General features: G+C 44.7%; 1 protein-coding gene across 2 annotated transcripts; it reads left to right on the top strand.

Moving 5' to 3' along the window:
- Window positions 1-6,257: 6,257 nt before the first annotated feature.
- LOC124676328 (protein DETOXIFICATION 16-like) lies at window positions 6,258-9,740 on the top strand. Of its 2 annotated transcripts, none has more exons than XM_047212408.1 (9): window positions 6,258-6,396; window positions 7,206-7,480; window positions 7,592-8,136; window positions 8,227-8,313; window positions 8,387-8,443; window positions 8,547-8,785; window positions 8,999-9,117; window positions 9,215-9,301; window positions 9,416-9,740. In XM_047212408.1, exons 2-9 carry the CDS (start codon window positions 7,244-7,246, stop codon window positions 9,473-9,475), a joined length of 1,431 nt encoding a protein of 476 aa, XP_047068364.1. In that variant the 5' UTR covers window positions 6,258-6,396; window positions 7,206-7,243; the 3' UTR covers window positions 9,476-9,740. The 2 variants fall into 2 exon arrangements, with proteins under 2 accessions (XP_047068364.1, XP_047068365.1); XM_047212409.1 differs by lacking the exon at window positions 6,258-6,396 and adding an exon at window positions 6,828-7,067.
- Window positions 9,741-10,023: the final 283 nt, after the last annotated feature.

The following is a 10,023-nucleotide window of genomic DNA, read 5'->3' as shown; positions in this document are numbered from 1 at the left end:
ACACGGACTAACGGTGTTTTCAGCAGAATTGCCCTGGTGTCTCGTTTTTGTGCAGAAACTCAACTTTCAGGAAAATCCCCGGAATTAATGTCGAAGGGCCTATTTTCCCAGAAGAATCACGGAGCTAGAAGGGCAGGCCAGGGGAAGGCCCACGGCCTCCAGACCATAGGCCGGCGCGGCCTAGGAGGGGGCGCGCCGCCTTATGGTGGCGACGCCTCGGGCAGCCCCAGGTGCCCCCCTCTAGACTACTTAAGGTCTTTGACCTAAAAACGCACGGGGGTTAGACGAAATCACCATAAGACATCCAGAACACCGCCGCCATCGCGAAACTCCGTCTCGGGACCAGAAACTCCGTTCTGGCACTCCGCCGGGACGGGGAATTGGAGGAGATCATCGCCATCATCAACACCGACGCCTCTCCATCAACCAGCCATGCTTCCCCCATCCATGTGTGAGTAATTCCCCCGCTGTAGGCTGAAGGGGATGGTAGGGATTGGATGAGATTGGTCATGTAATAACATAAGATTGTTAGGGCATAGTGCCTAGTATCCGTAATTGGTACTTTTATGATATTGTTGCAACTTGTTATGCTTAATGCTTGTCACTAGGGCCCGAGTGCCATGATCTCAGATCTGATCATGTTATTGTTTCATGATGATATGCATTGTTTTATGGTCTTACCTGCAAGTTGTATACACATATTGCTGTCTGGAACCCGAGGCCCCAAAGTGACAGAAATTGGGACAACCGAAGGGGAAAGCGGTGATATGAGGATCACATGTGTTCACAGAGTGTTAATGATTTGCTCCGGTGCTCTATTAAAAGGAGTATCTTAATTTCCAGTAGATTCCCTAGAGGCCCGGCTGCCACCGGCTGGTAGGACAAAAGATGTTGTGCAAGTTTCTCATTGCGAGCACGTACGACTAAATATGGAACACATGCCTATATATTGTTTAGTACTTGGATACCGTTTTATTACTATCTGCAAATGCCCTACCTTGATTGTTACATGAGTTTCTCTCATCCATGCAACGCCCGTTCATCCATCCCTGTGCCTACAGTATTTTAATCCTGCTGTTTACTATAATCACTACTGCTGTCTTTGTTACACTACTGCTGATATTTCACTACTGCTACTGCTATAAAACTGTTACTACTGATAAACTCTTGCGAGCAAGTCTGTTTCCAGGTGCAGCTGAATTGATAACTCCGCTGTTAAGGCTTACAAATATTCTTTGGCTCCCCTTGTGTCGAATCAATAAATTGGGTTTTACTTCCCTCGAAGACTATTGCGATCCCCTATACTTGTGGGTCATCAAAGTTCAAGATGAGCCAAACTCGAAGAGATCATATGCTTGAAGCTTGCCATCCATATGGTGATCATGGATATGTGAAGATGCGCCGAAGAAGAAGCTCTCCCATAGTGGAGTATGGGGGAGCATTTCGCATGGCTTCATCAAGCAAGCACAATCAAGAAAGGCGTTCCATCTTGTTGCGGTCAAGACCGTCATCATCAAGCTCAAATGGAATGTGCAAGGTTAAGGTTTGCTCTTGATAGGGTTTCTTTCTCACCGGTCTCATGGTGTAGTTGGAGACCGATTTATAGTTTAGTTTTCGTACTATCAAGAGGGCTCTCGAGTGAGTAACTCGATCGTATCCTTCAGAGAGCTCAAACATTTGCATCTTTGCACTATCGTTCTTGGTTGTTATTCGGGTCTTATCCATGTGATGTTTTAGAGCTTGTGCTTATTCTCACGACAAGCTCTAGTTCATCGAGAATGGTTTTTGCATGGGCAACTTGTTGCATTTTCGAGGTTGGAGGTTTTACAGGTATATCTTTTTTAGATAGGTCAAAACTTTCATCATTTGTTTCTATACTCCCTTGCTGGACTATGATGGTTCCCTGAATAATCTTGTAGAGCTTGTTACTAGCTTCGAAACGAGCCCAAGATCATCAAAATCGGAGTCCGGATGCTCAAGTTATACTCTTTCTCGATTTGCTGTCTCTGCCAGTTTTCAGGGGGGCGGATTATCCGGCCCAAGTGAGGGGCGGATAATCCGGCCCTCGAAAAACTACTAAGGACCCGGATTTTTGGTCTGATTTTTCATCCCGGGGGGCCGGATATCCGGCCTGGACACCCCCAACGACCATATTTCACGGGGAGCTATAAATAGCCTCTTCTTCCCTAAAATCTGGTTGGTTCTATCACTCTCTCTCTCCTCCATTGTTGACCTTTAAAGCTTGCCCTAGTTCTTGATTCCTCCCATGATTCTTGTATATTCTTGAGGGAAAAGAGAGAGGAGATCTAGATCTACATCTTCACCAATCAAATCCCTCTCTTTGTGAGAGGAACCACCTAGATCTAGATCTTGGAGAAACTTGGAGTTCTTTGTGTTCTCTTATTTGTTCTTCCTCTCTTATTTGCCCAATAGCTTTTGTAGCTTTGATGGAATTTGAGAGAGAAGGACTTGGGTATCTTTGTGGTGTTCTTGCCATTGCATTTGGTGCATCGGTTTGACTTCTCTGCGGTGACACGTGGAGGTGAAAGTTCGTGAGATATTCTCTTCGGGAGCTTGTTCCCGAAGCTTGTTCCTCTTGGTCTTTGGACCCTAGACTGCTTAGTGGTCTTTGTGGTGTTCTTGGGAACTCCAATTAAGTTGTGGAGATTCTTCAAGGGCAAGGCCTTTGTGGCATCTTTGTGGTGTTCTTGGGGACTCCAAATAAGTTGTGGAGATTCTTCCAGGGCAAGGCATTTGTGACAATTTATTGGGAGCCTCCAATTAAGTTGTGGAGATAGCCCCAAGCTTTGTGCGGGTTCGATGACCTCCCTAAGGTTCCATAGTGGATCGAGGATATCCCTTTTGGTGGGAATTCTCGAGGAGAATACGGTGGCCCTCGTGCATTTGGAGTGACTTGTCCTCCACACCGCTCCGACGGAGAGTAGCACTCGCAAGAGTGTGAACTTCGGGATACATCGTTGTCTCCGCGTCACTTCAATTATTCTTATACCCGAGCTCTTTACTTATGCACTTTACTTTGTGATAGCCATCTTGCTTGAAGTTATATATCTTGCTATCACCTAGTTGCTTATATTTCTTAGCATAAGTTGTTGGTGCACATAGGTGAACCATAGTATATAGGCTTTGGGCTTGACAAAGTAACGCTAGTTTTATTCCGCATTTGTTAAGCTCATCTCGTAAAAGTTTTAAACCGCCTATTCACCCCCCTCTAGGCGACATCCGTGTCCTTTCACAACTCTTCTCCCCTTTGTTCTTCACCATTTTTTTACCTCTTGTGAGCTTGCTATCTCTCAATCCCTCCATGATTCTTGCACCTATTTGAGGGACAATAGAGAGGAGATCTAGATCTATAATCCCACAAATCAAAATACCTACTAGTAGGGAAATGGTCATATGTGGCGCACCTAAATCACTATTATGTGGCACATGGGGGTGCGCCACAGGATTCACGCCACAAAATTTTGAATTCTGTGGCGCACGGGACCCATGCGCCACAGAAAAGTGACATTTCTGTGGCGCACCAGCTAGGTATGCCAAATCTAGATCTAGATCTAGGGCCGCCGGATTTTTTAAAAATTTGTTGGAGTTCGTCGGAGGTGGGTGGTGTGGGGTGGTGTGGGTTGAGGTGGGTGGAGGAAGAGGAGGAGGAGGAGCCGGCCGGAGGTGGAGGAGGAGGAGGAGGCCGGTCGGAGGTGGGTGGAGGAGAAGGAGGAGGCCAGCCGGAGGTGGGTGGTGGAGGAGGAGTAGGCCGGCCAGAGGAGGAGGAGGAGGAGGTCGCCGAAGGAGGAGAGGAGGTCGCCGGGTGGAGGAGAGGAGGGAGGAGGAGAAGTGGAGGAAAGGAGGAGAAGTGGAGAAGTGGAGGTGAAGGGAAAGTGGAAGTGGAGGAGAAGGTGAGGAGGAGAAGTGGAGGAGAGGAGGAGGAGGCGCCGCCGAATTTCAAATTTCAGCACTAGAATTCTGTGGCGCTTGTGCACTTGGTGCGCCACATAATTTTTTTTCGAATTTATTCTTTTTTCAGGAACAAATCTTGAATTTGCCGTAACTTTTTACTCTTTTTAAATTTGACGATTCTAAAAAAATTCTAATTGGGTTAACCCGGGTGAATTCATATGTAGAATTTTCTCCCGGTCATTTGATATATTGTGTGTTTTTTTTCAAATTCGTATGCAACCAGAAATCCAGTTTGATGATTTTGCAACGCAATTTTGCAAAAAAATGTCCAAATTCATGTTTGTTAATTCTCATTAAAACTAGATGACATAATACATGGACACTTCGAAGAATTTTATTTTTTGAAATTTCTATCTATTTCTTATGTATTTTACAAAGCTAAAAAAAAGGCGATCCTAAGAGGGGTGGAGTTGCGTGGAGGGCAGCATATCTTTTTTCTGTGGCGCATCTTTGGCCAAGTGCGCCAAAAAATGTCTTATTTCTATGAGGCATTTTGTCCAGTGCGCTACAAAATGTCTTATTTCTGTGGCGCACCAAGCAATGTGCGCCACATAAAAGCAAGATTCTGTGGCGCATGTGATTCTGTGCGCCACAAAAATAACGAAACCAATTATTGGGCCTAGTCGCGGGTGGAGCCCACCATGTTTTTGTGGCGTATGTGTGTGTGGTGCGCCATAAAAATATGCTATTTTAGTGGCGCACCTGATCTTATGCGCAAAAAATTAATTTATGTGGCGCATGCAAAAGTGTTGCCCCACAAAATAGCTTTTCACATATAGCTAGTTTCCTACTAGTGACCCTCTTTGTGAGGAAATCCATAGATCTAGATCTTGAAGAAATTTATTGTTCTTCTATTTTTTTCTCCCTCTCTTATCCCCCCAATTGCTTTGTTGAAATTTAAGAGTCGAGGATTTAAGCATCTTTGTGTTGTTTTTGTAATTGCATTTGGTACATCGGTTTGAGTTCTCCACGGTGATACGTGGAGGTGGAAGTTCGCGAGTATATCTCTTCGGGAGCTTGTTCCTCTTGGGTCTTTGGACCGTGGACAGTTTTGTGATCTTAGTAGTGTTCTTGGAGCATCCAATTAGGTTGTGGAGATTCCTCAAACATGATGCCTTTGTAGCGATTTCTTGGGAGCCTCAGTTGAGTTGTGGAGATAAAACATGTCAGAGGTAGAGGGAGGCGTTACAATGTCAACTTGGAAAAAAGAACATGTTCATATGTATACTTTCAGATGGCAGGGCTGCCTTGTTGCCATGACATTACTGCCACATATAAGTGTAGCAAAGTTATTGATGAGTTTATTGGCAAGTGCTACTCCATTGAAGACTTCAAGAAAATATATGAACGTTGGTTAGAACTAGTTTAGGGGGAGGAGAAGTCTCCTGTTTCGCAGATTCCAAAGCCACAAGCGCCAGGTTATGTTCGGATGCCTTGAAGATCTAAGAAGAATAACCGAAAGATGAAAGAGGGTGAATCACCCAATGAAAAGAAAATGAGCAAGGATGAAAATAAAATGTGGCCTTTGTGTCATAATTGATAGTAGTAGTAACAACGGTCAATAATAATCATCATCATCATCTTATTGGCTAGTGGTTATGTATCTCTGAAAAAATGTAGTTCCAGTACGTGCTTATTGGTTGTTTGTTTTTTAAACTATGGAAGAACTCCAGATAGTGAGATTTATTACTTGGCTTCCTTTTTTTTGTTTTATCTTTTGCTACATTATTTCATTTTGAGCAAGCCGAAGCACTTAAAATGCGTGCCCGTAATCATCGAGAAATGAGCTCAACTCAGTAGATTTCTGCAAATATTATTTTTGAAAATATGCAACATCTAGATTAGGTAGGCAGCGCCGCGCCGCTGAGCCGCCGCGGTAAGGAGCCCACCAGTCCTATACACCCACCGCACACCCCTGGTCGGGTATTGGGCCATGCCCATTTTGCATTTTTTTTTCTATTTTTCTTTCCTTCTGTTTGTTTTTCAGTTTTCTTTTTTGTTTAATTTTTTGTTCAAATTTGGAAAATTATTCAAATTTAAAATCGTTCAATTTTTTTAAAAAATGAAAATTGGTCATATTCGGAAATTTTTTAAATTAAAAAATTGTTCAAATTTGAAACTTGTTCAAATTTTAAAAATGTTTCAAATTCTGCGGTGTGCGTATGGAACAAAATCCTGCTCCGATCCGGAGTACTCGCGCCGAAACTGGAGCCCGCTCGTCCGCGTAGTGGCCCAACCCAATACGACAGCACTCCATTATACACGTAGCCGCCTTCCTCTCGCGCGGTGGCCGCTATCTTGGGCCTTTGGCCGAGGAGGATTTCTTCTCGCGCTTCGTCCCCAGAGCCGACCAACCCGCCGCCGCACTGCCGCAGTGCTCTTCCGCCCATGCGATCTTCAGCGCTGGCCCCCGACGCGCCCTCGGTACGGCTCTCTTGATTTTCTTGATGCATCGCCCATCTGTGAGGTTGGTGGTCTGCCTGAATTTCATTCCATGGTTTTGGGTAACAGTTTGTTTTCCTGATAGCCATACCTTGATTTTCAAGGACACCTACCTTGCAAACGCCAGAATAGCCATACCTTGATTTTCAAGGACACCTTACGAACTTTTCCTTTGCGACCAACACACGTTAGTACAAAATTTCTGTTTAGTTCTCCGATTGGCTGGAACAGGCCTCGTTAATTGATTCATCTAATGACGCCACATCTTGGGATATTGCTCCCTTTTATTATATGCCGAAGCACGTGAGTAACAGAGAATAAAACACACAGATACAGTCATACAGAAAAAAGGAACTCCACAGTCCACACATGTGCAGGCTAGAAAACGATTGGCCGAATCTAGACCTGCTAATCCTATGCATTAGTGGTCAGCTCAAACAGACAAAGTGACAACGATGGGGGTTCCGTGATCGATTTTGTTACCCGGAAATATCAACGCTTTTTTGCTTACTTAATCTGTAGTGCGGACGATAGAGGAAATGACATTATTGTCTTGATTGATAGAGCTCGTCTTGCTAACTGCTCCGTCCACTTCTGTTCGTCAGATAGTGTATTATGTTAGAAACTCACGTGTGTTGAACTTGGCAGCCAAGGTGCCTCTTTTTCCTCCTAGTTTCCTTAGTGAATGTATGTACTCTCAGTTGCCGTCCTATAATAATACTGATGCAGCTGATCAGTACGTTCTTCCACAGACATGATAAATACACCCTCACTTCGCCTACCATTTTCAGAATACAAGTGAGAGGTTTCAAGCAGGGTACCAAGCAACATGGAGGAGCCCCTTGTTGGGAGCAACATCGAGAAGACAGCAGGGCCAAAAGAGAGCCTTGTGGTCACTGAGGTCAAGAAGCAGCTGTACCTTGCCGGGCCTCTCATCGCCGGATGCCTCCTACAGAACGTCGTCCAGATGATATCAGTCATGTTTGTCGGTCATCTCGGTGAGCTCGCTCTCTCGAGTGCCTCCATCGCCACCTCCTTTGCTGGTGTCACTGGCTTCAGCTTGTTGGTATATTACTATATTATGTGTATTCCATCTCTTACATACTGTATGTTGGACCTCCTGAGGAATTAGCACAACTTGAATGCTTTTTCTTTTATCTGTTCACAATCATTTCAGGCTGGCATGGCAAGCAGCTTGGACACACTCTGTGGGCAAGCCTTCGGGGCAAAACAGTACCATCTTCTCGGCATCTACAAGCAGAGGGCTGTCCTTGTGCTTACTATGGTGAGCGCTGTGGTCGCGATAATCTGGTCGTACACCGGGCAGATACTTCTGCTCGTCGGCCAGGACCCGGAGATTGCTATGGGGGCAGGGAGCTACATCCGGTGGTTGATTCCAGCTCTATTTGTTTACGGACTTCTGCAGTGCCATGTCCGGTTCCTGCAGACGCAAAACATAGTTCTCCCGGTGATGATGAGCTCAGGTGTCACAGCGCTGAACCATGTCCTTGTGTGCTGGTTGTTGGTGTACAAGCTTGGGATGGGCAATAAGGGTGCTGCCTTGGCCAATGCCATCTCTTACCTGGCCAATGTGTCCATCTTGGCTATCTATATCAGGGTCTCTCCAACCTGTAAGAACACCTGGATAGGGGTCTCAAAGGAGGCGTTCCGTGACCTTTTTAGCTTCATGAGGCTTGCCGTTCCATCTGCTCTTATGGTTTGGTAAGTTTAATATTGTGCCTCTCATTTTCAAGTGTAGGTAGATACTTTCGTGCTCCATCTTCAGTTAAGCCTAATCCTACATGTACACAGCTTGGAGTGGTGGTCATTTGAGCTCCTGGTACTTCTCTCTGGACTTCTCCCGAATCCTAAGCTCGAAGCGTCAGTATTGTCCATCTGGTGAGTTCCATTTTCCTGGGGCATGTCACATTCTGTTTCCTTTTCCTGATACTAAATGTCAAAATTTTTGCAGCCTAAACACCAGTTCGTTAATATTCATGATCCCTTTCGGGCTTGGGGCAGCCATAAGGTAACACTGAACAACTTGAACTCATAAACTTGTGTCATGCCTATATTTAAAATTTTATCATATTGTTACTGTGGTAATGAAATCCTTCATCTTGTCGTCGCAGCACCCGTGTTTCAAACGAGCTTGGTGCTGGGCGGCCTCAAGCTGCCCGTCTGGCTACTCGTGTGACCATGGCTATGGGTCTTGTGACGGGTGTATCATTAGGACTTCTTATGATTTTGGTGCGCAATGTATGGGGGTACTCTTACAGCAATGAGAAGGAAGTTGTGGAATACATTTCCAGAATGATGCCAATTCTGGGCATTGCATTTGTTTTCGATGATCTGCAATGTGTCCTTTCAGGTAAATATTGATGATACTCCACTTGGAAAATATTTTCGCCTGTACATATGTTATTGTGTCATAATTCTTGCTAGAACAATGTCTACTCTTTGCTCTTTTTTTTTATTTCTACTGTGTATGCTTGCATATGATGATTAATGAACCATATGTACGATTACAACAAAATACTGTTCTCAAGGTACTGACTGCAATGTGGTATGCTTGATATTCCAGGTGTTGTTAGGGGTTGTGGTTTGCAAAAGATTGGTGCTTGTGTCAATCTCAGTGCATATTACCTTGTCGGTGTTCCAGCAGCATTATGCTTTGCCTTTTTCTACCATTTTGGCGGAATGGTATTAAACCTCACCACCCTTATCGCATACAAAGGTTTTAATTTCACTTACATTTCTGATTCGGAGAAACATCTAACAAACTGCGTCTGAACTTCAGGGACTTTGGTTCGGAATAATGTGTGGACTCGTCGTGCAGATGCTGCTGCTACTGTCCATCACCATGTACACCGACTGGGAGAAAGAAGTATGCAGATCAAGCAAAACTCCTGTCACACATCGCATACTCATTGTTTTGTTGGTTTCTCAATATCTTGAATTCTCAACATGTGGCCTATAATCCTTTATTGTGCTTCTGCAGGCTTCGAAGGCAAAGGACAGAGTTTTCAGTTCTTCCCTGCCTATAGACATGGCCACATGAACATGCGAGATGCATCTTTGACAGAACACGGTGCAAGGAAAGATATGGACCTCACGAAGAATTTGTCGCGGAGAAAACTGCTTCGTCTCAATGCCACGGTGGCGTGGGATAAGATATTTTGAAAGCAAAGGCATGGCGCTTGATATTACAAGGCCATAAGGGAATAAAGTGTTTTGTTGAGTAGAGGAAAACGTAGTATGGACATGACATTTCTTTTGAGAATTTAGTAGACTATTTTATTGATTAGAAAATCAGACTTTTCTTCTCGGTTGCTGACCTTGATAAGACTTGAAAACTAAATTGTAAGGACTGTGGTGTTGGGCCTAAACTAGATCTACCGTCCCTGATATGAACTGAGAGAGGAAGAAAGTAACATATGAACTGAGGAAGAGAGTAAGGAGGGGTGATTGAAAAGAATAGAACAATGATTTGTCACATCCGGTCGAGTTATACCAGAGGCTCCCAACGATGCTCTCGTACTCGGTCGCATCAGTCGTGGGTGTCGTGTTGTGCTTGGACAGCTTGAAGCGCGGCTCCACTGGCACATG

The sequence above is a fragment of the Lolium rigidum genome, chromosome 7, assembly GCF_022539505.1.
Source record: "Lolium rigidum isolate FL_2022 chromosome 7, APGP_CSIRO_Lrig_0.1, whole genome shotgun sequence".
In the NCBI taxonomy this organism is placed as follows: Eukaryota; Viridiplantae; Streptophyta; class Magnoliopsida; order Poales; family Poaceae; genus Lolium; species Lolium rigidum.
Note: the sequence above shows the minus strand (reverse complement) of the source record. Positions and strands in the feature narration are given on the sequence as shown.